Below are 26,554 nucleotides of genomic sequence, written 5' to 3'. Positions count from 1 at the left end.
GTTTAGAAATTTATACTCTGGAAATGTTGCAACATCATTTGTATTAGGAATAAAAAGAAACAAACTAAATTTGTAACATTAGGAGAAACAGACATTTCTTTCTATGAAATGTGCTACAAAAACTGTAAAATTTAGTTTCATATGAATTATTTCAGAGAATATTTAGTATACTTTTCAAATTTCATCTCATTCGTATTGTGTCATTTTTAAGAGCATTTTGTTATCATTTCCAGTCTTTTAATAAGGATAAAACTTACAACTATGCATAAAAATTATAGACTCTGGGAAGTTGGGGGCAGGGAATGCAGAACCTTAGAAGAAAAAAGTGAGAAACTGAAGCATAGAGTTGCTGCAATATCTTCATTTTCCTTAATTCTTGACAAAGATATTATTCACCAATGTTAAGAAGTATTTCATGAAATCAGAGAATGTTGGAATGTAGAGTAGCCTTAAGAGAAGACATTGAGTCCAGCTCCTCAATTTATTTATTTATTGATATATTCATTCATTCATTCATTCATTTGTTCACTTTTGGCACAGATTGTAGCCTTTCAAAAATAAATTTTCATGATCAAATTGAACATTTTGGTTGTAAAACAAGTCCAACAACTTAGATGAGCATGACCCTCTTTGCTGCTTCCAGTATTACACTACTGAACTAACAATGCTAACAGTTCGGCCTGTAGCCTTCCGCACTTCTCTCTGGGATCATGTACATATTCACATACCAATATACTTTACACGTTAGATAGGTTTTACCCCACCTTTTTTTTTTATTTTTTTTTACAAATTATGATCAGTTGTACAGATTAAACTTTGACTTAATTATTTTCCATCTATCAATGATTATATCAGAAAACTTTCCCCAAACCAAAGCATGTACATCTTACTCTTTTTATAATTAGCTGCACCACATTTCAAAGAAAATATGTGTGTTTCTCTTAATAGTGCAGATTCAGGTTGTTTCCTTTTATTTCCTCTACAAAAGATGTTGTAAACATTTGTTTCTGGTATTCAGATTTTTATAGCATTGATTTCCAAATGTAATATAGCTGCTAGGTCAAAGCTTATGTGCATTTTAATAGAAATCACCAAATTACAAGTTATTTTCTTGAAGTGTAGCTATTCACACCTAGCTACATTAGTTATGTAAAAACTCTTATTCATATCCAAATAGTAACCTTACTAGCCTTGCACATAATCATTTTTGCCAATCTAATAGATAAAAAAACAAGCATTACTTTGTCATGTGATTTCATTTACTTGATCAATTGGAAAGTTGAGCAATTAATATATGACATATTTAATATAGAGTTATATATATTTAATTTAGGTCATTTGTATTTCCAATTGCATCAGTTAGCCATTCATCTCTTGCTTTATTTCTCTGCTGTGTTTCATTTTTCTACTGTGCTTCCAACACTTTTCTATTGGGATATTAACTCATTGTGAGTCACTTGCTTTGCAGTTGTTCTTTCACGTTCCACTGTTCAACTTTTAACAAGGTCTATGAAACCTTTATCAATGAATTCTGTTGATCTTTCCTATATAACATCTGCGTTCCTGTTCTGGAATAAAATATGTTCCCAAATATAAGAATATATAAAACTTCTCCTGGGGTTTTTTTTGGCATAAATTACTTCTTCTGTTGTATTTTCCATCATTTCACAGAGGAGAAGACTGATGTAAAAGCAATACAAGCAGTACTTTCAGTGCACAAGTGACTCGGTAACAGGCAGACAGGAATTTTCTGTTCTCTAATTTATCACACAATAAAGAATTGCACCATTACATTTTTCTTTCAAGCTTGCTCCTGAATGCATTTTTCACTTCCTTGTTCCTCACACTGTAAATGAGAGGGTTCAGCATGGGGATGACCACTGAATAAAAGAGAGAAATCACTTTATTGATATCTAGGGAGGAACCTGAGTCAGGCAGGACATAGCTGAAGAAAAGAGTCCCATATAGAAGGCAGATGGCGGCCAGGTGAGAAGAACAAGTAGAGAAAGCTTTCTGCCTCCCATCCGCAGTCTTGATCTTCAGGATGGCCAGCAGGATGAAAACATAGGAGACAGTGATGATCAGGCCACTGAACACCACAATAGCCCCAGCCATGATGAAAAGAACCAACCTATTGCTCCAGGTGTCAGCACATGCCAAGGACAGAACAGGCAGAATGTCACAAAAAAAGTGGTTGACTACATTTGGGCCACAGAAGGGTAAGCAAAAAGTGAAGGTCTCTTGAGTAATGGCATTTAGAATGCCTATGGCATAAGGTCCCACCACCAGCTGCACACAGACCCGCTGGGACATGATGACCGTGTATAACAAAGGGTTGCAGATGGCTACGTACCGATCGTAGGCCATGGCCGCCAGGAGGAAACACCCAGTCACCACAAACTGACCAAAAAACCACATCTGTACAGCACAGCCCATGAAGGAGATGACTTTCCTCTCCAGAAAGGTATCACACAACATCTTTGGAGCCACAGAAGAAGAGGAGCAGACATCCACAAGGGACAATTGGCTGAGAAAAAAGTACATGGGGGTGTGGAGTCGGGAATCTGTCCAGATAAGGGCCACCATCCCCAAGTTCATCCCCAATGTGACGAGATACACGAAGAGAAATAACAGGAAGAGAATTACCTTCTGTGAAAAACTTCCTGTTAAACCCACAAAAAGAAATTCAGTCACTATTGTTTGATTATTATTATTATTATTATTATTATCCATTTTGGAGTTGCAATCTGTAATAAGAGCAAAACAAATATTTTTTTATAGATCAGTAGCTAACAAAACCACATAGCCTTGGAGTCTATTAGCTATCATTAATATCTTTGTTCTTCAGATACTGTAAATACTTACTTTTACAGCACAATTTTACTTGTGTTCTTAGACCGAACAGCTCAAACATGTAAAAAGTTATGGAGATGTATATGTAACACCCTTGCATTTGCTGCTCATCTTAATCAAATCACAGTATGCTATAAATAACTTTTTTAAAAATCATGACATGTACAACAAGCATTCATGGAATTGGTCAAACTCTTGGATTCTAGGTATGGCAATTTTGCTAGTTATCTGCGTGACCTGGGCAATTTATACTTAATGTCTATGGATTTTAGTTTACTAAGGAAAACTTTACTATACTTTACTTTACTTTACTATGGAGTGATCACTTTACTAAGTGATTATCTCTGAATCCACATCTCAAGAAAACTGTAAAAATAAATAAAATGCACAAATCCTTCATGCATTCAGCTTAATGTGGGAACTCGCATCACTGAAATGGAAGGTCCTTCTGCTTCACCCTTTGGCAGTTACTTCGTCATCCTAACAACATGCTAATAAAAACTCTTGATCTGCTATTTGTCATTGTATGCAACATACATAGAGGGAAAAAGACTTTAATAGAGAAGGAACGAAAGTATTAAAAATCTGAATTCATGTATTTGTTCGCTCATTTCCTTCTTTTTATTTTATTTATTTTATAATTAAATTTATTGGGGTGGCATTATTTCATAAGATTACATAAGTTTCAAACGTACATTTCCATGATACTCAACAAACACTTTTGACTACCCATGGGACCCCTGGCAAAGCCCTAGGCACTGCAGCTATATCTGTGCAAAAGGCAAAGTATTTGGAAAATAACTGGACCTTGCTCTGCAGTCAGATACAAGACTATAAACAAATGAATAAATGCATAATGAATACATGTGTCTCTTAGTTCTCTAAGGTTGCCACACTAATTAACCACAAACTTGGTAGCTTAAAATAACAGAAATGTATTCTCTAACAGTTCGGGACCCACAAGTATGAAATCAAGGTGTCAGCACATTTTCTGAAGGCTGTAGGGGGAGAATCCTTTCTTGTCTTCTCCAGGTTTTTGTGCCTTGTGGTGATCCTTGGCTGGTGATAAATTAAACCATTTTCTGATGCTGTCTTCCCATGGTCTTCCTCTCTGTGTGTCTCTACATCCTCTCCTCTTTTTAAAAGGTCACCAGTCATTGGATTTAGGGCTCACCCTGATACAATATGACCCCAACTCAACTTAATTACAACTGCAAAAAGGCTATTTCCAAATAAGATCATATTCTGCAGATCCAGTGGACATGAATATTTGGAAGACACTATTCAACCCACTATAATGTGTAAACATATATCACAGACAATAGGAAGGACTATGAAGAAAAGAAGGAATCTCAGCTCAGATGCCACTGTATGTGAGAGCACAGTAGAGAAGAATCAGCACAAGCTGGAACCAAGCAAACCTAAAATTAAACAGTGGCTCTGCATCTTTCTACACGTGCCCATTTGCATTATTAGTGTATGCTTAAAAGGAATGAAGAACACTTAGCTCACAGAGCTTTTGAAAGAGTGGACTAAATAAAATATACCAAATACCTGATACATAGTAAGTGCTCAAAAAAATTAATTCCCTGCCCCTCTTCTCTCTTTTACTAAGTTTTCCTTGAACCTCAGGGCACTATTAGTTTCTCTCTCATCATGATTCCATAACATTATAACATGCCTTTAAAATAGCATTTACCAAACATATTACATGATTTCCCAATATAGAATGACTTGAGCAAAGCAAATCTGCTTCACTAATATTAGTATCCCCTGTGTTTATTAGAGTGCATGGATATACTAATTGAATAAACAAATAGATAGATAACTGAATAAACAAATGTCAGAGAAAGAAAACTATCACTATAATTTCAACCATACTTTCCTTCAACTGCATGTAGTCTCAGGACAGTATCTTTTACAATCATGGAGACAACATATATGCCAGTCTGATTCTCAGCACAGAAACAGGGAGAGAGCAAGTATGCCAACAAACACAAACAAAATTAGTGACAATCTCAAGTGATGCTGTCCTCTTAGTTGGAAACAAGAGCTTTAGGCTGGAGATAAAATAAGGGAACACGACTTCTCATCTTCAAATACTGAAAGAGTTATTCTGACAAAGTGTTGTTATGAACAATAGCCGTTTTATTTTTCCTCTGAGTATCTCCAGAAGAAAAATGGTGTCCTTTCAGTTGTAGGATCACAAATTTAAGCCCAAAAGGGTAAGAAAATTTTTAAAATTTAGAAAATTCCAAGACTGAATAGTTGTTTTTTGAGGTATAACCATCAATTTAGGGGACACACTCAGACAGTAATGAGACAGCAACTTGTCAAGAATAGTGTAGATGAAATGAAAGAGTTGAGTAATTCTTCTGTAAAACATTTATACATCTGAGTTCTATTATCTTGTTAACCACATTGTCCTGATTCAGAGTAATGGAATTTTTTATTTATTTATTTTTTGAAATACATTTGTCTCTGCCTACCCCCCACCACCTTCCATTTTCTTCACATTCCATATGAACACAATTCAAGATACCATAATGAATAAATAGACTTAATATTGAGAAGTTCTTGATCAATATCGCTGATAAAATTAATATTACTGATAAAATAGGAACAGGAAGGAGGAACAGACCATCAATTGACCCACAGAAAGTCAAGGTGCAGGACATTGTGGACCAGTCCTCTGAACGCTTTAGTCAACATGTGGTCCATGAATCGACAGCACCAGCATCAGCCAGGAGCTGGCCCAAGATGTAGACTTTGAGTCCGCACTGCAGTTCAACTCAATCAAAATTTGCATTTTCTCAAAATCCCCACATGATACACTCACATTAAGTCTTCTGAGCACTATCAGATTTGCTTACGTTTCTCTATATGAACCTTCCAGTGAATCACCTGTGTAAACAATGATAATTCTTGCCGTATGGTAGAATATTAAATATAAAATTGATTTGCCATTATGGCACAACTGTAGTTGTCAAAGTGTGACATAGTTTATCTCTCCAATAAATTTTTTATGGAAGATCCCTGTGGATTGTGTTTGTGACATTGGTTAATAAGTGTATATAGGTCCCAAGAGCATATTTCTATAAACCCTACACATTGCATTGTGTAACCACCACCCAGAGTCAAATCTTCTGTCACCATATATTTGACCCCCTTTACCTTTTCTTCTCCTGCTCCCCTTTCCTTCTCTGTGTCTATGAGTTTCAGTTTTATATCCCACATATGTACTCACTTACTTAAGGGTATTCTTTATGAACCTCCGTTAACTGTTTCAGAAGAAAGGATCATTTTCTAGAAGGAAGTTTGAAATTTTCAACTCCCCTTATGGTGGGAGCCTTTCCAAAGGGCATGACTTTCTAGGTACTTGGTAAAGGAAACAAATTTCCAATTTTGAAGAGGCTGGGAGTTAAGAGATATTTCTTGACCTGCACATTGATTCACATACTGCACAGAATAAAGGACATTTTCTTGGGAGTTTTAAATAATTTAGAGCCAAGTCCCCAAAGAACTAAAACCCCAAGAGTTTACCACCTGAAGGAACAAAATTGAAGTGATCTCAGTGGCATTTGAACCAAGCATTATTTCTGAATTGTGTCTTTTTCTTAAAGAGAGGATTCTTAAGAAAACAACGCAGGGTTTCTTTTCTCCTTTGGGATCCTTCTTTACCAAAAGAGAGGCCTCTTTTCTACCAGGGGGAATGACTCATTGAGCAACCAGAACCAGCTGGGTTGAAGTAATTTGCTGCCTGGAGTCTGCAGTCACATTGCCAGAGTGTAAAAATCTCAATTCCATAGTTTGAGCAAGTTTTAAATCTTTCTGTGCTTCATTCTCTTCATCTGTAAAATATACAATGGTTTATAGCTCACAGAGATGTTAGGAGAGTTTAATGAAGTAATACATTTAAAGCACTTATAAGAGTGTCTAGCACAGAGCCGGTGCTCATTGATGTAACTGATTCTTATTAAAAATCTAGAACACAGCTGGGGAGCTAATATCTAAGCATAAAAATAAAACAGTCATACAAAGTAACACTTGCTTATTTCTATGCAAAAATAATAAACAGTCACTGGACTCCAAAGCTGGAGTAGATGAGAAAATTTTCAAAAGAGGAATTGGCCAGGAAAGACAAAAATTTAGATAATTAAAGGTAAGAGGAAAGGTAATGAGATGAACAGAAGCAGGGGACCAGGAAGAGAAGCAAGGAAGTTGTTTGGGATGGAAGGGTCACACGAGAGAAAAGAAACTGGAGAGTCTAATGGAGTAGGTTGAAGTATCTCAAGGGCCACCTTCTCAGAGAACCTGATGGTTTATTCATCAAGAAGGGCTCCTCTCTCATCTGTCAACCTCCATAACATTTCATGGTAGCTCATTTTTAACTCCCATTGAGTATCTATCTTAGAAAATTGTCAATAACTGGTGTTGTGTAAGTGTTTGTTGAATTAGAGTGAGGTGTCCTCAAGCCAACAAATTCTGAAGAAGCTGTGAAGAGGCAAGGAATGAATTCTCCCCTTAAAGCCTCTAGAGGGAGCATGGCCTGGCCACCATCTTGCTCTGGGCCCAGTTTGCGGGGACGTGTTACAACCATAGTAAACTAATACACAGAAGAAAAGATATAATAAAAATCAGAGTGGAAATGAATGAAATAGAACACAGAAAAATAATAGAAAAGGCAATGGAATCAGAAGCGGTTTCTTTGAGAGGTCAATATAACCAAAAAATTTCTTGCCAGATTGATCAGAAAGAAATCACCAATATCAACCATTAGAGAGGTGACAATAGTATAGTTTTTACTATAAGTGAAAGTGGCCTGTGGACTATACCCTAAGAATCCCAAAACGCCAATTCAAAAGAACCTATGCACCCTAATGTTCATAGCACAATTTACAATAGCCAAGTGTTGGAAGCAACATAAATGCCCATCAGTAGATGATTGGATCAAAAAATTATGGTACATTTACACAATGGAATCCTACGCAGCAGAAAGAGAAAACGAACTACTACCCTTCGCAACAGTATGGATGGAACTAGAGAGCATTATGCTAAGCAAAATAAGCCAAGGGGCAAAAGACAAATACCATATGATCTCACCTCTAAGTGGAACCTAACCAACAAAACAAATATGCAAGGAAAATAAGACCAGCAACACTGAAAGAAAAAGAAACCAACAGAGACAAGAGGGAAGGAGGGAGAGCTGGTTGGGGGAAAAGGAAGGGAAGGGGAAAGTCAAGGACATATAGCAAGGACTCATGGACAAAGCCAAAGTAGGGAAGGATTGAGGGAGGGAGAGGGGGGAGGGGGGCAGGGGAAAGAGGTGGGAGGAAGGTGGAGACAAATGTATTAGGAAAATTAAATTAATTTTTAAAAAATTAGAAAAAAGAAAAACAAAAGTGGCCTGAGCTAAAATATAAACTCGGATTTCTGAGATGCTACAAATGGTCTGGCTGGTTGTTAGTTGCCTAGAAGAAGTAAGTTTGGAAAATCAGAGACAAAGAGATCTGGGAGAGAAGCATATGGCTGGAACTATGGGTACATTCACAATGTGCGCTGATCTTTGTGCCTCATATCAATGCCAACCAATATTACCTGATGTATAAGTCACTGACTGGGGAGACGGATGACTTCACCAGTTGATGTCAGCCAGACTTTGTGGTCATTCACCTCAGTGCTGGCACCATGGACCCATGAACAAGAGTAGCCATGGCGACAAGGGTGAAGGCCACACAAAAACTGAAAAGCAAAACTGCCCTCTTGCTAAGGCTGATGCAACAGCCTTGTTGCTACTGCTGATGCTGATACTATTACTGATGAATGTCCATCTCGTCAGTAAAAGAGGACTGATTCTGGGCCATCAGTATGGTCCCATACCCTGGGGAAACTAGCCAGCCACATAGAGTTAAGTTGATCATATCAGACCTCTCCCACATGGGAAGAAGGAATGTTTCCTGGGATTAACACAAATTTCTGATACAGATTTGCTCCTCCAGGCTACCGTGCTTTGCCTATCGTTATCTCAGAGCTCACAGAACAGCTAACTTATTATCACCATGGGATTCGGCCTAACACCATCTCAGTCTAAGGGGCACAGTTCACGGTGAGAGGGCAGAATAAGCCCATGACCTTGAAGCCCACATGTCCTCCAGACGCTACGGGCTGACCAAATGTTGGAATGGCCTCCTGAGCAGTGCTGGCGTGACAGTTCAGGAACGTTACCTAGCATGGCCGGGACGCTCTTTTTTAAGAGGCTGTCTGCACAAGGTACTTTGAATCAATGGGCTTGATATGATGTGCACGGTCCCTGGCAGCTGGAATATAAGACTCTGGTATCCAAGAGATACAAGTGAAAAGTAGCTCCTATCATGATTACTCACAAAGACCCACATGGGGATTTTGTGTTTCCTGTTACATCAAACTGAAAGCCAACGGTCCCTACATTCCTTTGCCTGAGAGCAAACACTGCTGCTGACCTGCCTGGCAGCCCGGAGCACTAGGGAATTAACAACCCCAAGGGCAGCCTTCGACTTGTAGCTGATGAGAACTGGTTAGTAAGCACCTCAGCCCGCTGGTCCCGCAGGGGTTAATTCTAAGATTTGTGCTTTTTTATCAACTTCCAGAGGCTCCTCAACTATTTAAGCTCCAAAGCTCCCTGTGGCAGCTGCCTTTTATTGACCCCCTTCCTTGTTCTGTCTCCTTTTCTCACCCCATCCTGGTGCTTCCTTCACCTCCCCCACAGTTGCCTCAAAATCAAATCCTTGTTCCAGGTCCGAGGAAACACACACTGGGAAATTCACCTGGCCTAAACAGCAAGAAGATAAAAATATTAAAGCTTAGATGGCTATAAAGAAATAAAATACCTCTGTTCTTTTTCTATTGCTGGGATATTTCCTAAAGCTCTTTTCACTTCCTTTCCTTGACCTTTAGAGTGGAACTAAGCTTCGGTCTGTGTATGTGTCTGTGTGTCAATGTGTGCATGTGCATGTGTGGTACTTAAACTTTTAAAATCTGTTTTTTAAGTTGAGCTTATACTTGAGGGAAAAAATGAGATAAACTCTAAAATAGCAACAGCAGTTACCTGTTCAGCTGAATCACAGATGATTTCTTACTGTCTTTTTTTTCTACTTAAGTGTACTTTACAAAGATTTATAATAAGAATGATTAGTTTTGTCACTTAAAACCCAGAGTGAAAAGTTCTGAAGATGAACTTTTGTCTGCCCCTTCATGACGGCTTAATGATTGCTAGAGGAGGTGCTATATCTCTAAACACAGACGTCCAGACCTGATCTGCTAAATCATTCTTACATAAGGCACAGCATTTTCCAAAGAAATAGGCAGGGCTCCTCTAGTGTTTTAAGAAAGAAAGAATGGCCCTGCTTTTTGCTAAAGAGAAAAACAAAGGTGTTATAGTGGAGGGAGCCCAGACTTTGGCACGGTTGGTAGTGGACCACAGTGTAGACAAAAAGGGGAGGGGCAGAATAAACCTTTTTTCAAGCCAAAAGTGCCATTCAGCATCATGCTGCAGTGCAAAAGGACAGCAGGAAGGATCATCCACCTCCTGGACCCTGAGGACACATTAGTAGCATCCACTGTACTGGCGTATAGGACAGAAACTGCATATGCAATTAGCAATGGAGAAAAGACACAGGGCACAACAGGTGAGCCTCAGGTGGCTTACAGGAGGCTCGATGGAGTTTGCGTCCTAAGCGCACAAATCTGGGCTCTGTACTCAGAGTATCTGTCCTTTGAGGTTCATTTCCTGTCACCTCTGGCATGAAGATTCCTCCACACCCAGGTTGGAACCCTCTTCCCAGGCACAGGACTCCTTGATATTTTAACTTGATCTCTCTCTGTCTCTGTCTCTGTCTCTGTCTCTCTGTCTGTCTGGCTGGCTGGCTGGCTGGCTGGCTCGCTCTCTCTCTCTCTCTCTCTGTCTCTCTCTCTCTCTCTCTCTCTCTCTCTCTCTCTCTCTCTCTCTCTCTCTCTCTCTGTCACTAAATAAATTTTAAGACAGAAATCGTGACTCAAGTAAGTCTAGATCTGGCCATGTTAAAAATCCACTGAAGCAACCTTCAAAACGTGGACAATGACAAGACAAGACCACCAGGTGGCAGTAAATCCACATACAAAGAGGTCTCCGCATTGCTATCCAGTCTCCTGACTCCAGATCACAACAGAACATCTCAGTTCAGCCATCAATATCCTGACCACACCACAATATCTTCTTTGCCTGTTCAGCTTGAAATATCCCTAATTACATATTCTGCTACCAAACCAGAACAGAAATTCTCACAACAGTTTGCTCCAGAAATCTTTATTATTAGTTATTTAATTTGCTGGAGCAAAAGCAACTTTTAAAGAACTCAAGGAGCACCATTGCATCTAAGATTTACCCATTAAACCACTCCGTGTTATCAAGTGGAAAATATTAGCCTATGCTTCATAGGCAGGTCATGGGGGCGACATGAAGATGCATCTCTGCCGCCCCCACAGTCCCCCTCCTTCCCAAAAAAGATTGAAGTGAAAGGAAATTAGGGTTGCCCATTTTGAGAGCACCGCTGTAAGTGCATGAAAAATAATTCAGACTGAAAATATATAAAGTCACTTTTGAAAGACCTGTTCTGTTACATTGGACAGAAAAATGATTACATTATTGCCTTATTTGAAGGTAGAATATAACCATTAGAAGGGGGGTTGCCAGTGATAGAGCCACCAAAACAAACAGAAAAACTCTAAAACCAGAGGCTAAATGTGGAAGTGTCTATGCAAGGGTGTTATGTGGGGTAAGGAACTCTAGAGCACCCTTCTTATGGCCACTGAGCCAAATGCCACCAAACGTTCAAATTTTAGCCACAGCTCCCTCACCTATTTGCATGTCAAGCTTCAAATTAGCATGAGGCAGCTCTCACACAGACATCAGTACGTGTGCGCCAGGGACCCCCAATGAATGAGGCCCGTGTTAAGTTCACTGCCTGTGGAGAGGAAATACCTAATGATAAAATTGTAAACTGGTACTCTGCTTTCATGCATCAGCCTTTTGTGAAATTTGGGGGGCTTTTCAGTATCGTTCTCCTGTGATATTCCTTGGCTGAATTCAGAAGCCATCCATCCAATTACTCTTGAGACCAAGATTTTGTACTTGAAAACCAAACTAGATCCAGGACTAGAAATGTGCGAAGTATTTCTGTAAGAATTTTCGTCAGCCACTGAACTCCCTCTCTTAACATTTGAAATCCATGGACTTAACTTTGAAACATAAACATTTCTTGGATGACTATTCAACTTACTCACGCATATACTCTTTTCTTTTGTCCTCCTTAGAGATAGAAATAAATGGTCACCTGCCTACTTCGGAGACTTCATGATGGCTATTAACTGGCCACATAGTCTCTTTCTCTCTCTCTCTCCTGCCATATAATCAATTTGACAATTCACTAATATCAGAAAGAATTCTAAGGTCAATTGGTGAAGTACATTGCAAAGAGAAGCAAATTTGGTGTAATTTTTTTTTAGGCCAAATAAATTGACAAATTAAAAAACTTGTTATAATCATACATTTTTTTATTTTACAATTCAAAAGTGACCTGTTAATCCTCCATGCCCCAGCTCCTTCCATCTATTTACCAACACAGAGAGAAGTGATTATCTCCAGGATTCCACACAAAGCACTTGTTTTTTACTCAAGTTTATTTGGATGATGGATGGATATGTTCAAGTTTGCATATAAAACATTTAGCTGAAAGGTACTCCACAGATTATAGAATTCAACTTTTTATTTTACAAATAAGGAAATGACGGTTTCTTTGCAACTATTTGGGGGCAGAGATCCAGGCTGACCACAGGAGCCACTGGTGTCTTGGTGGAAGTGACTTCAATAAAAATAACATTGAGGTTTTAATGGAGAATGAAATTGACTGCAACTTAAACCAGATAAATGTTCACTGACCTTTTCAGGTTCCAAAGTGGATTTCATAGTCACATTAACTTACATATTCATCACTAGACATTTCTGAAAACTCCCTAGTGCCTTCATTTAAGAATCCATGTAAACACCTGATCACTTGACCCATCTACAATCTGGCAATGCCTGACGTGATGTGATTAAAACAGCATTACTTTAGCTTAAGGTTTTATCCACCTGTTATATTTGGAATGCAAATGCAGCTGGGAGACACATTACCAGTCAGTCAACACTCTTCAAAGTGGAAGATCTCCTTTCTCTCTGAAGAGCTATTTACCCATTCATTGATTTCTTCGATCATGCGTTTTTTGTTTTTTGTTTTTTTTTATATCCTTCTTAAGTTACCTAGCATAGTTTTATCTTTCTTTTTTTTATTTTCAAAGATTTTATTATTTATTTTATTTTATTTTAATTTATTTTTTCAAATACATTTGTCTCTGCCTACCTCCCACCACTTTCCCTTGCCCCCTCCCTCCTTCCCTCCCTCAGCTCTTCCCCTTTGGTTTTGTCCATGAGTCCTTGCTATATGTTCCTTGACTTTCCACTTCCCTTCCCTTTCCCCGCCCCCCCCCTTCCCTCTTGTCTCTGTTGATTTCTTTTCCTTTCAGTGTTGCTGGTCTTATTTTCCTTGCATCTTTGTATTACTGGTTAGGTTCCACTTAGAGGTGAGATCATATGGTATTTGTCTTTTGCCCCCTGGCTTATTTCGCTTAGCATAATGCTCTCCAGTTCCATCCATGCTGTCGCAAAGTTTAGTAGTTCTTTTTTTCTTTCTGCTGCATAGTATTCCATTGTGTATATGTACCATAACTTTTTGATCCAATCATCTACTGATGGGCATTTAGGTTGCTTCCAACACTTGGCTATTGTAAATTGTGCTGCTATGAACATTGGGGTGCATAGGTATTGGCATTTTGGAATTCTTAGGGTATAGTCCCAGCAGGGGAATCACTGGATCAAAAGGCAGTTCCATTTTCAGCTTTTTGAGGAAATTCCACACTGCTTCCCACAGTGGCTGCACCAGTCTGCATTCCCACCAACAGTGGACGAGGGTTCCCTTTTCTCCACAGCCTGGCCAGCACCTGTTGTTTGTTGATCTGTTTATGATGGCCATTCTGACCAGTGTGAGGTGGTACCTCATGGTGGTTTTGATCTGCATTTCTCTGATGGCTAGTAATGCTGAGCATCCTTTCAAATGCCTCTGGGCCCTCTGTATCTCCTCCTCAGAAAAGCGTCTGCCCAGGTCCATTCTTCGATCATGCATTTAATGAATACCTACTCTTATAAGCAACTGTGCTAAGAACTGGTAGAATTCATGGAGATGAATAAGATTGCCATCTTCACAGATTTTATAATCTATCGGGAGAAAGGGATTTAATATGGTAAATGTGTCATAGCAGTTTTTTGAAAATATGCTCTTGCTGCCACAGAGGACTGGGAACTAACTTTAGTTAATGGCAGTGGGTCAGAGAATTAGCAAGATGGAGCTGTCCACAGAGATTTTGACGGGAGAATGTTAGAAGAAAATAGAAGGAACTTCTATGTTTAAGAGGGTTGAGGAGAAAGGAGTGTGTAGGAAGAGAAGAGTAGAGAATCAGGTATTGGAGGTACTCAAAGATTGACTTTATCAACTGCCCATCTGATCTTGACTACATAGACCTAAGATTTGCTTGAGACATAAACTAAAAAATATGTGTAGACTTTTTATTGCATCATATTCCAGAGTCAAAACAAAACTAGTATGAAGTCACAATGGAATACTATGCAGCAAAAAGAAAGAGCTACTACCCTTTGCAACAGCATGAGTGGAACTAGAGAGCATTATGCTAAGTAAAATAAGCCAAGGGGTGATAGACAAATATCATATGATCTCACCTGTAAGTGGAACCTAATCAACAAAATGGACAAGCAAGGAAAATATAACCAGCAACACTGAAAGAAAAAAGAAACCAAGAGGGAAGGAGGGAGGGGGTAACAAGGAAAAGAAGGGGAAGGGTCAAATCAAGAAACATGTATAAAGGACCCATGGACAAAGCCAAAGTGGGGAAGGATGGGGGGGAGGGGAAAGTGGTGGTGAGAAAATAGAGACAAATATATCTGAACAATAAAAAGAAAAAGAAAACTAGTGTAAACCACCTTACACAGGCTGGATGATTGAAATGACCCATAAGACCTCAATTTAGCAAGACAAAGAAAGCACAGACAAACACCAGAGAGGCCCAGAATTTCAGACACAGCTTTAAGAGTCTGTCCTCGATCACCTAGAATGCACTTTGCCTTTGAATCACAAATTACTAATGTAACATGAGAAATCACTTGGACTGAGGAAAATCGATCTTGCCCAGGGAGTGGTACTTACACCACTTTAGTCATGTACCCAAAATTCAGCTGCATGACCAAGAAAAACAGAAGAAATCAAGAGAATATAACAGAAACAAGGAGCACACCATCCATCTCTGTTTGTATGAACAAGGCTAATAAACTGGAACAAATTACCCACCTGGTCTCAGACCCTAGCCCAGGAATCTCTGTCACTCATTGGTTGACTTCATTTTGGTTTGGCCAAAGTTCAGTGCCTTGGCTCCAGAAATCCCTGGAAATAACCACAGGACAGCAGGCAGTCGGTTGAGATTAATGCTGCATTCACAAAAGCTGTACTTCCTCAAACAAGAAGAGGACAATTAAAAGCCAAGCAGTTAAAACAATGATGAGAAAACATCTTTTGGCTTCATTCCTATCCCTAATCTTTACCTTCTCCCATTTCAAACATTTCTTCTCAGCCCTTATCAAGGCCCAGCAGACACCTGAGGTGTTCTTGGCCACTGGCTACCACTGAGGCGGACACCCGCGTTGGCTCCTGGGGGCAGACTTGGTTGCCAACTCCTGGCTTACCACGCTCAGCGCTGCGGCTGGAGGTGGCAAGTCCTCTCTCCAGTCTCAGTAATCACACTGTTCTCAGGCAGAAGAGAGGGAATCACTGCTTTCACCCCCCCGAAATGAAACTTTTTTATCTTCTGCCGTAGAAGTTAATCAAGATAAGGCTGGATACCCTGGGCCTTGGTGCCAATGTGGGTGCAGCCATATATACATATATTCAATAGTATGTCAGCTGGTAACAAACATTGCAGAAAAATAAAGCAGTAAAGGAGGATAGAGGGAGCATGGTAGGAGTGCACTTTAAGTTGGCTGGATCAGGAAATGTCTCCCTAAGATGGCATTTGAGCAAAACTTGAAGGAGGTGGAGAAGGGAGCTGCAAGGAATCGAGAAGAAAATGCCAGGTAGAGAAGGTCGGGCTGTTTCTGCATATGTTGGAGGGACAGGAAGGAGGTCATTGGGGCTGGAAAGCAATGAGTCAAGAGAAGAAAAATTGCAAATGAGATGAGGGAAATAAAGGGGGAGGGCCATGATGGTGAAGCGGGCTTTTGGTTGAATGCCTGCGAGCTGGCAGCCGTTGAGGTCTTAAGCCGAGGAGAGCTGATCTCATTTCTTCTCGAAGGGCTCCCTGGTTGCTGTGCTGAGATTCTGCTCTGCTACCTTAGGGGGAAAGGTGGAAGCAGGAAACCCAGTCAGGAGATTGTCACATAATTATGGTGAGAGGGGTAAGAGTTGCTTGGATCAAAGTGGCAACAAGAAATGAAGTACGAAATAACTGGATATGGAGCTATTTTGTAGTACAGCCAATAACATTGATGAATGGATCAGATGTTGGGTGGTAGAGGAAGGGGGAGCTTAGAATAACTTCAAAATGTTGGGTTTGAATAACTAGAAAAATGGAAATATTATTAATTAAAAGGCAGAAGGCTGTGTAGTTAGAACAGTTAGGAGGGGGTTCATTTTTTAACATGTTAATTCTGAAATGTCTATAAAACACCCAAGAATATTTGTTGAGTAGCTCTTTGGAATCTGAGCTTGAGGGCAATGTCTCAGCTGGACATAGAAATTTGGGAGTCATTAGCATATGATCATGAAACTAGATGAGATCACCGTGGGAGAGAGTGTAGCCAGAAACAAAAACTGAACATGAAAACATTATAACATAGCGTAACTTTTCCAGCATTTAAGACCTTTAAATTTCATTTTCTGCCAGATATATTCACTTACCATATTTTGCCATCTATAAGGCACACTTTTTTGCCCAAATTTTTGAGGAAAAAATAAGGATGTGCATTATACATGAGTATACTAATTCCTTATCTATATAAATGTTTTTAATTATTTTATTTATGTGTATGCATTAAAAGTATAACTCTATCTCTGGCTGGTGTAGCCCAGTGGATTGAATGCAGGTCTGTGAACCAAAGGGTCACCGGTTCGATTCCCAGGCAGGGCACATGCCTGGGTTGTGGGCCAGGTCCCCAGTAGGGGCACACAAGAGGCAACCACATACTGATGTTTCTCTCCCTCTCTTTCTCCCTCCCTTCTCCTCTCTCTAATAAATAAATAAATAAAAATAAAAGTGTAACTCTAGAAAACAATAACAATATCCATATGCAAATTACAATAATAAGTGTTGTTTCTAATTTTAATTAATTAATTAAACAATTAAAACAAAAGACTTTTTTCCTGAAAGTTCATGCCAGAATGTGAGTGCCCATTACACACAGCAATGCACAGTAGATATCCCACAGGCATCTGAAATTGAAGATGGCCAAAACTCAATGCATATTCTGATGCCTTCCAAAACTTGCTGTGCAATCACAGCACTAATACTTGGTTCAGTGATTATACTAGGCAATATTTTTGAGCTCTTATTATGCGTTTGACATTTTGCTAAACACTTTACATGCATTATTTAATTTCATCTTCATGATACCATCTGAAGTAGATATCACTATTTTCTTTCCATTGCAGATAAGAGAAGTGAGATTAGAAAGCTTGAATAAACTACCCAGGGATATACAACTCATACGTGATGAAGTTTGATCTCAGGTCTCTGGAATCCAGTACTCGTATTTGTAACCACCAAGTTATACAGTACCTTAATATTCAGGAAGAATAGGTCTAGAGACTTGTATAAATCCTCACATTTGTGACTTCTCAAGTTGTTTTGGATCATGGTGTTCTTTCAACCATGCAGTGCAAGCTATGGACAGTTCCCCTAGAAATACGTACATATGTAAGAGATCTAACATTTTCTTTCCAGTTCCATGGTGTTACAAGCACCTTTAGAATCTATCCCCAGACCATGACCACTTGAAGATCTGAGACCTCCACAGAGGAGTTTCTGCATTTAATCCCTAACAATTTTCCACACAAACTACAAAAAAGACTTACTAAAATAATTTAAGTGGTTCTTTTGTTTTGTTTTGTTTTGTTTATTTCATAAGGTATATCTTCATAAAGATCATAAATTAATACCATACATCTTGAGAAACTTCCTACCTCTGGTTCTATCTAGTCCTCCTCACCTACCAATGTGTTGTATTAGTAACAACTTCTACCACTTTCTGGGTCTCTATCCAGAGTCTCTTTAATGTAAATATACACACAAATGTATCTGTTAGTCCTACACCCACCTCTTTCTTATATCAAGGTAACATAGTATGTTCATAGTTCTTCACTTTTATTAATACATACTGGGCGTCTTTACAGATCAACACATAGAGAGCTTTTTCAGTCTTTTTCATTGCAATATATTCCATCAGTCCCATACTGATGGACATTTTGGGTAGTTTCTAATATTTTCTGTTACAAACAATACTTCTGTGAATATCTGACAAAAATCATTCTGTACACATGCAGGAATCTCTATCAGATAAGTTTCCTGAAGCAGAATGCCAGAGTCAAAGAGTAAATGTGTTTATAATTTTGGTAGTTATTACAAAGTAACTCCCTTAGAGACTGAAAGATTCTCATACCTGCCAGTGATGTAAGCAACTTCCTGTTTCTCTTCAGCTTCCTCATAGCTGGCATAGTGTCAGACTTGTGAATCTTTGCCAATGGAATCGGTGAGAAATGTTTCAGTACAGTCTTAATTTGCATTTTTCATTTTATGAGAGGGTGAATGCCTTTTTATATGTTTAGGGTTGCATTTATATTTCACCTTCTGAGAACTTCCTGGTCTCCATTTTTCAACTGGGATTTGATTCCTCTGGATGTTAGTAATTCTCTAAATATATAACTAAAGTGAACTATAAAGTCACTGAAATAAATAATATTACTAAATTGTATTCTACATGGCACTATCCAAGCTCTTTTTATTATCTTTCTCTCTATATATACAGCAAATATGTCTACGGTAAGTTCTCATTGTTATTTTTCAATGCCATGAGGCTTTCTTAATGGTAGAACAAATTCAGCTTAATAATGAAGCTGCAGCATTACTCCAAAAAAGACGAGCTAGTCAGCCTGTATTTGCTTGACACTCAGAAGCCCATTTTTCCTTAGGTATCTCTGTGTACCAAAGAATGTTCATGTAATATATTTTATCTGTGTTGATAGTTTTTCCGGGTGCATAATCTTCTCACCTTCTCCACAGTGAACCTCTTTAGCTTTTCAATTTAGAAAAAAATAAACACATACACAAAAGGCAAAGACGTCAATAATGTTCCTTCTTTGATTAAATTTACATTAAGCAAGGAAAAAGTTCTTAAGATTCTCTCACCAGCTTTTATTCAGTGGTAAAGTTTGAGCAGTTTCACTAGTACCTTTACCTTATAATTTAAGGATATGTATTTGCCAGTTCCTGACTTTGCCCTGAAATATACTTCTACCAAGAGATACTTATTTCCTGTGTTTATAATTCACATGACAAATAAATCACCTTTTCAGCTTTCACAACTGTTGACTCTCATTTGATGAGTAATTTTTCACTGTTCAGAAAACTTACTGAAATAGTTTTGTTAAATTCTTGCCCTGTTTCTGTGTAGAGATCGCTTGGATTCATTCACCTAGGAAATGGATGTTATTACTGAATGTAATAGTACACTTCTACAGTCAAGAAAACCTTTTATTTTTAGTCTGAGAACCATTACTTTCTCTCAGGTCTTCATTTTCTATCTCCAATTCTAGAAGATGGCTTTCTTTATTGAGCCATTTCTGTTAAATCACCCCCACCTCCTCCCATTCCCCCATAAAAGGATTCATCACTTTGTGTGAGTTACAATAGTCACAATGAGTATAAAACAATAGACTTCATGAATTATGGGCAGATGGCCAGGTTAAGTCACTAGCTAAATGATTCCCCTTATACAGCCAGAGCGTATAATTAAAAAAAAAAAAAATGTGTACAGCAAAAGGTGTATATTAAGGCTGGTGAGATTGCCTGAGGACTTCGACCTCCATTTTGTGATATGTATCCAAAGGCTATAAGCCTTAAGATATGATGTGCTCATCTTCACAAATCCCCATGACAATGGGTCTTTTATTTCTATACACTTCCATTATTCCCCTACTGACTAAGGAGGGGTCTCACAGTAATCTTGTTCCAGGAGCCTCCCCGCCAGGACTGTCCTGGCGGGAGGGTAGAAGCTTCAAGATAATCGCAAATTGACACAGCCGAAGACACAGCCGAAGACATGGGGGAAGACACAGGGGAAGACACAGGGGAAGAGTTCAGGCGGAGGAACGAGCCTCTTCGGGCTGGAGGGGGAGCCCCAGGGGCTGTAGCTCCTCCCTGAGGCCCTGAGGCCCTTTGCTATTTTGGCAGGTCAAACCTGATGCCTTTTTGTTTTAACACAATTTGGTTTTAACACATTTTTCAGAGGTTCACAGGCATTCACACATCTCTTGTTAACATCTTCCTTTTTTCTTTTAAAAAAATTTTAGCTCTTCAAAGGAAGAAACCGTGTTTTACATTTGCCGAAAACCTACCAAATCCAAACTCGAAGTGAATATTCTTCACCGGCTCTCTCATTTTCTAGCATTTATAACTCTCAGACACCACTCAGTGTTCTACTTCAGAAGATTTTATTTTTTTAATTTTTAATCAGTTTAGGAGAGATGGTTGTAAACCCAGAAACGATGCCTGTTTTTGCCTCTCCCACGCGCTCTCACCGTGATCAGTGTGTGTGTGTTCCTGTGTGTTCTGTCCAATGCCCAGCTTGCCCCTCTAACCTTCCATTGATGTGTAAGTTCCTTCTTCCTGGGTGAAACTGCGTTTGGTTGGATCTTGGCCACAGACATCACAGTCCTTTTGGAGAAAACCTCAAGTCCAGAGCAAATTCGTTAGAATCAGAATACAGGGTCCCTCATCAAGAGCAGCCTCTTCGCTATGGAGACAAATGGGGAAAGGAGGAAAAGCAGATGCTAGCTGTCCACCTCTAAGCCTACACTGTTGGGATAGAGTCCATGCCCTCTGGGGTTCCCCATTCGCCGCAGGGTGAGGATAAATTGCAGCGTGACTCTGACCATCCTCCTTATGGCCTCCTGTGCTCTGCACAGGAGAGAAACAGGGATATACAATCTCTAACCTGTGCCCAGGCTGCCTGTGGGGTGCAGGTGACATTATGTATCTCCACTTTCTGGGTCCCTCCTTGAGCTTTAGTCTTCAGTTCTGCATCTTATTGGACATGCGATTTGCTTCTTGTGTTGCCGAGTCATGCTTAGATTTAATTAGCAGTTGGCTCTTGGCACAAGGTTCATTTCCAACATCATTTGGTAAGTTCTAACTATGTGTTGCTCAATCAAAAACTTAGCTTGTTACTTATGAGCTTTCAAGCATTATTCCACCTGTGGTTGGAGAACAGCATGCTATAGTGGTTTTTCAAGTTAGGACTTGCTCACTTGTCATCTAAATCCTAGTTTCAGTCCATCCTGATAACACTGTTTCTATGACAGTGAGTCAATCAGAGAAGCAATAATTTTAATGGGTTTCAGTCCAGCAAGAGTCCTACAGAGAGAACTTTGCCAATATTCACAGACAGGACATTTCTGGACCTGTGCATGTTTATACTGCCTGCTTTACATGCTACCTTTGACCCAAAGTCCTTTCCATTTCAACCACTGGCAAGTTCACCAGGCAAATTCCTGCAATCTGAGTGGAAGGCAATAGATATCAAGGGCTCCAAAACTTCCATGCATATTTCACTTAATTAATATATTCATATAACCAAGTTGAATATATAACAAGACCTGGATGAGGCCATGAGAGAACAAAGACCACAGTGCCCTTCCTATGCTGAGAGAAAAGGGACCAGACCAGGTGATCACCAGCTGAGGAAGACAGAAGGGTCAGAAACAATGAAATGGGCAGGAGAGTTCTGTGGAGAAGAAGGAAGCCAGGAGACAACACGAGTTCCCACATAAAAATCCAAGAGGCTCAGTCCTCCCATTGCATTCACTGTAACATCTCCAAAAGCCACTCCCCAATACCTCCAGGGGCCAACCTGAAGATGAGCAGGGAAAAGAGGCATCTCAAATACAGGACTTTTAAGGTTATTATTTCACCTGTGTTTAGCAGATTGAACTCCATTCAGTGACCCCTGCTACTCAGCCGTGAGGAGCCATGAAATTCCTGGAGCCATGAAAGCACTCGCTGCACAAAACGCTATCCCCTTGCACACCAGATAGACCAGAAATATAACACACACACAAATTTGCACGCACGGGGACTGAAATAAACCTTGTAGAGAGCCTGTGTCTTCCAAACTCACACCTTGCACATTTCTGTTGTGCTTTTAAGAGCAGTGTCAAATCTTTAAAGATTCCCCTGTGCAACATTTGTGATAATGCTTATCAATCGCGCAGCTTTACCTCATTAATTCAGTCTGTACCCATGTAGAAGGAAATCAAAGTAATCAACCAAATAATGAGCACCTTCAAATTTGCTATTAAAGAGCCTGGAATTAGCCTGATAAGCTGGTGATATTAAGCAGAGTGGTTAGAAAGTAAATCTTCTCCACACCTCATTTTGCTAAAACTATACACATACACAGTATATATGTAATGTTATGTTTTTGTTGAATATTAGCGTTGTATATACATTTAAAATTGAGCATGGGAAGAAGCCCCCCATAAGGCCCACTATGCTTGGATGTGGCGAAGGAGAGTCCAAAGGAAGCAATGTATGTGTCAGAGAAAACTTAACTTGCACCACTGCATACACACTGGGTTTAAGCGCAAACTCCCTTTTGGCATCCTGAATAAAATTTCTCTATGAAGCCAGAAAACTGGAATTATACAAACATATATATTTGCACAAAGAATTGAAATAATATATTTTTTTCTCTGCTGCTTTCATCCTCAAGGTGAAATCAAGTTCAAAGATATCACTTTTCTTAAGGAGAAAAAGAAAACACACACTAAGCTTTCTCTCCAGAGACTTTGCAGAGGGAGGGGATAATCAGGCTCCTTCTCTCTGATGAGATATGCAAATTACACCAGCAATTACCTGGCACCAAGGTACAAGCAGCTGCAGAACTGCTTTCACTCTGAGCCTGCATCTTGGAAAGGGCATGGTCCTTGGTTTCTGTCTGTTTGGGAACAAAATCAGAATGAGATTGTATTGAGCCTGTGAGAACAACCCAACCCTAATTAAATATGAAAGGTGGATCCAGGGAGCAGGACAGTGGGCTTCCTTTTAGGAATCTTTTAATTTTCTTTAATTCCTCTTCCAAGTGCTGGCTGTCCATCTAACTTAAGTCTTACTGTTAGGGTTCAACAGGCTAATATGTTCTTACAAACACCTATTTGGGTAACTGAAGTGGTGGGGGCTTGGAATGCCCACTGAGCCTGATCCCTGATGTGTAACCCATGATAGAAAGAGCTGAACTCCACGCAGCCCCTTCTATGCATCTCACAATGAGTACAAACTCTCATTTATTCATTCATTCCTTCAGAAAATACACCTTAAGCCTGAGGCATGGTTCTGGATTTCTGGGACTCATCTGTGATGAAAGCAGACAGTGCTCTCTTCTCATGGCATTTACAGTAAAAGAGACACAAAATATCAAATAAACATGTAAAAAAGGGAGGAGAGAGAGAGAGAATTTTGGCTAGCTATAAAGCAGTTTTGAGAAAATCGAAAGGGAAACAGGCCAGAAGCTAGTGAGCAGAGCGGGGAACATAGGACATAGCGTGGCCACAGAAGGCTTTCCTGAGGAGGAAATTGATGTTGTAGCTGGCGTTCTGCACAGCCCCCACGGCAGCACTCTCTATACAGAAGGTGCAGAGTATAAATGACCTGAGTCAAGAATGAGCTTGATTTATGCAAACAACTGAAGGAAAGCTTCGAGTAGATGCTACTTGCCCCCATTTTCTACTTGAGACGGTAGAGACACATGAAGTTTAAACAACCTGTCCGAAGGCACTTTACACATATTTGCTACTGCTGGGAATTATTTAGTTTTCCTTCTTGGATAGGCAAATTATTTATAGTTCATCAAAGCACATGATGATTTAGATCTCATCGTTTGGTACCAAAAAAAAAAAAAAATAGGCAGAGGACCTGAACAGACATTTCTCCCAAGAAGTCCCAATGTCCAATAGATGTATGAAAAGACACTCCACCTAACTAGCTATTAAGGACCGCTTATTAAACTACAATGAAATACCACCTCACACTTATCAGAATGGCTATTATCAGTAAGACAAGTATGTAATAGCAAATGTCAGAGAGGTTGTGGAGAAGAAAGAACCCTCGTTTTCTGCAGGTGGGAATGTAAACTGCTACAGCCACTATGGAAAACAGTTTGGAGGTCCTTCAAGAAATTAAATAATACAGTTACCATATAACCCAGGAGCCCCTTTTCTGAGTATCTCCCCAAATATTTTTAAAACACTTATTTGCAAAAACATATACACCTCTGTGTTCATTGCAGCATTCATCTCAGTGGCCAAAACCTGGATATAACTGAAGTGTCCTTCAATAGATGACTGGATACAGAAGATGTGGTACACATATACCATGGGATACTAGCCAGGCATTAAAAAAAAAAAAAAATGGTGAAATCCTGCCATTTGTGAAACATACAAGGACCTTGAGAATGTCAAGTTATGTAAAATATCAGGAAAAGTCAAGAACCATATGATTTCAGTCATATGTAGACTGTAAAACTGAAAGCAACAAATGAACAAACAAGACAGACAAACAAAAACTCAGAGGCACAGACCACAGTTTGGTGGTTACCAGAGGGAGGAGGAGGAGGTAGTAAAAAGCAAAGGGGCCAAATATAGGGACAGAAGATTTGACTTTGGGCGGTGAGCATACAATACAACATACAGGTGATGTGTCATAGAAGTGTGCACTTGAAACCTATTTAATTTCTTTATCAATGTCACCTCAGTAAAGTTAATTTAAAGAGGCATTCATTGGATGTCCTCTTACCTCCCCTTTGTTCCTGTGCACACTATTCCACCCACCATCCCCACTCACTAGCACTCACGAAAAGTGATTTAGGTTTGCTTTCTTGGATATCATTGACTATTTATGCAAATGAAAGCAAAAACAATTTCAAGTGCTTATCCTTCTTGTTCAAATACAATATATGATGTAAACGATTGCGTGCTTTCTTGTTTCCCTTAAAAATATATCCTGGAGACCCTGCCATGACAGTAGTACCTAGAAATCTTTTCATTTTTTCCATGTACTCCTCCCCCATAGAAGTGAAAGTAGATTCTGTGATCATTCTTCCTTTGATGATAACTTAGGTTACTTGTAGGTCTTTGCTAGTAAAAACAGTTAATAACCTATGCATATTGCACTGTGTGTAGAGGAAATCATTGGGACAAAGTAATCGATAAAAGTTGCCATGGTGCTTCCCACTAGAGGAATAGATTTCTACTCCCACCAGTACTTCACTAGATGCTCTCCTGAAAGCTCACCAGAGGAGTGTTTTGTAAACTCTTGGACGTTGGCCCATCTGATAGATGAGAAATGTGATCTCTCTGCTGTCCATGTCTATCAGTTCTCTTAATTTAAATCAATCTTAATAATTGGGACATGAGTTGCAATTCCTTCTCGATCTACAATTTGTTTTTTAATTTTACTGATGGTTTTTTGTGTTGCTTATTTGGGGGGTTGCTATGCAGAACACTTACTTTGTATTTTATCATGTTTTTGTTCTTGAGGATGGTCAAATTTATCAATGCTTGTGTTATGGTATAGAAATATTCATGTCATAGTTACAAAGACTCTTTCCACTTCAAGAATATTAAAATTCACTCATGCATTCTTCAAGCAATATTTTGGTTTTGCCTTACATTTGTATCATCCAGTATATCCAGAGTTTATCCTTGCATATGGCAGCAAGGTATGGCTCTAACTTCTAAGAACTGGGACATGAATTCAGATCAGCCTTTGCTCTCTGGCCATACGTTAAAGTCAGGCAGCAGCCTCAAAAACAAATCTACCCAGACTAAAAAATATGTGTACAACCCATTCAAAATTAGTTTGCTGGCCCTAAGTCACAGGTTTCTGCAGGGTGGTTGGCACGCTGTTTGGGGAATCCTGTTCTCCTGCAGCCTGTTCTCAGGTTTCAGTCCAAATGACTAGGGTGTGTAAAAGTCACAAATCAAGGGACTACCTACTCTAGACAGTCTAGTCATGTCACGTGCCTGAGAGTCACTTGACTTTCTATCGGAAAATCTGGGTCTTAGTCCTACTTTGGACCCCTCCAAGCTATAAGATTTGGAGAAGCCACTTCATTTCCCTTGGCCGCACTTACATCTCCCTCAGGAGGAATTTGAGCCCATCCTGCTTGATGTCCTTGGCATTACTAAATTACTTATGGTCTACAATGGTCGGGCCACAACTTGAATCCAGCGATATGTCTACTGTGTTGTCAATATCCAGA

At 39.4% G+C, this 26,554-nt stretch overlaps 1 protein-coding gene across 1 annotated transcript; it reads right to left on the bottom strand.

The window, feature by feature from the left end:
• Positions 1 to 1,788: 1,788 nt before the first annotated feature.
• LOC129062696 (olfactory receptor 5G3-like) lies at positions 1,789 to 2,733 on the bottom strand. The gene has a single exon (XM_054563716.1). It carries the CDS (start codon positions 2,731 to 2,733, stop codon positions 1,789 to 1,791), a length of 945 nt encoding a protein of 314 aa, XP_054419691.1.
• Positions 2,734 to 26,554: the final 23,821 nt, after the last annotated feature.

The sequence above is a fragment of the Pteronotus mesoamericanus genome, unplaced genomic scaffold (genome assembly GCF_021234165.1).
Source record: "Pteronotus mesoamericanus isolate MK-2021 breed Mesoamerican mustached bat unplaced genomic scaffold, CSHL_Meso_final scaffold_83, whole genome shotgun sequence".
Lineage (NCBI taxonomy): Eukaryota > Metazoa > Chordata > Mammalia > Chiroptera > Mormoopidae > Pteronotus > Pteronotus mesoamericanus.
Note: the sequence above shows the minus strand (reverse complement) of the source record. Positions and strands in the feature narration are given on the sequence as shown.

Coding starts and splice junctions, on each gene's coding strand:
- LOC129062696 (XM_054563716.1), bottom strand. CDS start 2,733: ATGGATAATAATAATAATAATAATAATAATCAAACAATAGTGACTGAA.